Below are 811 nucleotides of genomic sequence, written 5' to 3' on the forward strand. Positions count from 1 at the left end.
AGAGGGCGGACCCGTCCAGTGTGTCCGTTTGCGTCTGGCTTGATCGCACTGAGCCCAGTGTCTTCAAGGCGCAGCCACGTTGCAGCACATGAGAAAATTCCCTTCCTTTTAAAAAACATGTTTACTGATTTCAGAGAGGAAGGGAGAGGGAGATAGGAACACCCGTGAGGAGAGAGGATCATGGATCGGCTGCCTCCCGCGCGCCCCCCACTGGGGATGCATGTGCCCTGACCAGGAGTTGAACGGTGACCTTCTGGCTCACAGGTCAACGCTCACCACTGAGCCGCCCGGCTGGCCCTTCCTTTTTAAGGCTGGAGAACACTCTGTCGTACGGACGGACTCGTTCTGCTCAGCCCTTGGTCCGCCGATGGCGTCTGCTTGGCCTCCGCCTTCTGCCTGTTGTGAACGCTGCTGCTCTGAGCAGGGTGTGCACGGGCAAGCTTTTGAGTCGACTCCTTTCTCTGCCCCTGAACTGGCGGGACGAACGCACAGCCCCCGGGGCCGGGCCTGGCCCAGGCAGGCGCGTGGCGAGGGTGCCTGCAGTCCCAGATCACCGAGGACTTCCGGGCTCTCAGGAAGACAGCCGAGGACATGAACCTGTTCAAGAGCAACCACCTGTTCTTCCTCCTCCACCTGGCCCACATCATCGTCATGGAGAGCCTCGCCTGGTTCACCGTCTTCTACTTCGGCAACGGCTGGATCCCGACCGTCATCACGGCCTTTGTCCTCGCTACCTCCCAGGTGAGGCGTGACCCCTTCCCCTGTCGCTGGAGGCCCCGCCTCCCCCAGCTCCAGAGGCCTGGCCGGCGTG

The 811-nt window shown here is 61.9% G+C and overlaps 1 protein-coding gene across 1 annotated transcript in view; it reads left to right on the forward strand.

The window, feature by feature from the left end:
* Window positions 1–811, forward strand: part of FADS2 (fatty acid desaturase 2) — a 28,238-nt gene that overhangs the window by 10,001 nt on the left and 17,426 nt on the right. The window contains exon 3 of the mRNA XM_015569812.1: window positions 544–763. Coding sequence (XP_015425298.1) covers window positions 544–763 — 220 coding nt within the window. The remainder of the gene's footprint in view (window positions 1–543; window positions 764–811) is intronic.

The sequence above is a fragment of the Myotis davidii genome, unplaced genomic scaffold (genome assembly GCF_000327345.1).
Source record: "Myotis davidii unplaced genomic scaffold, ASM32734v1 scaffold826, whole genome shotgun sequence".
NCBI classification, from domain to species: Eukaryota; Metazoa; Chordata; class Mammalia; order Chiroptera; family Vespertilionidae; genus Myotis; species Myotis davidii.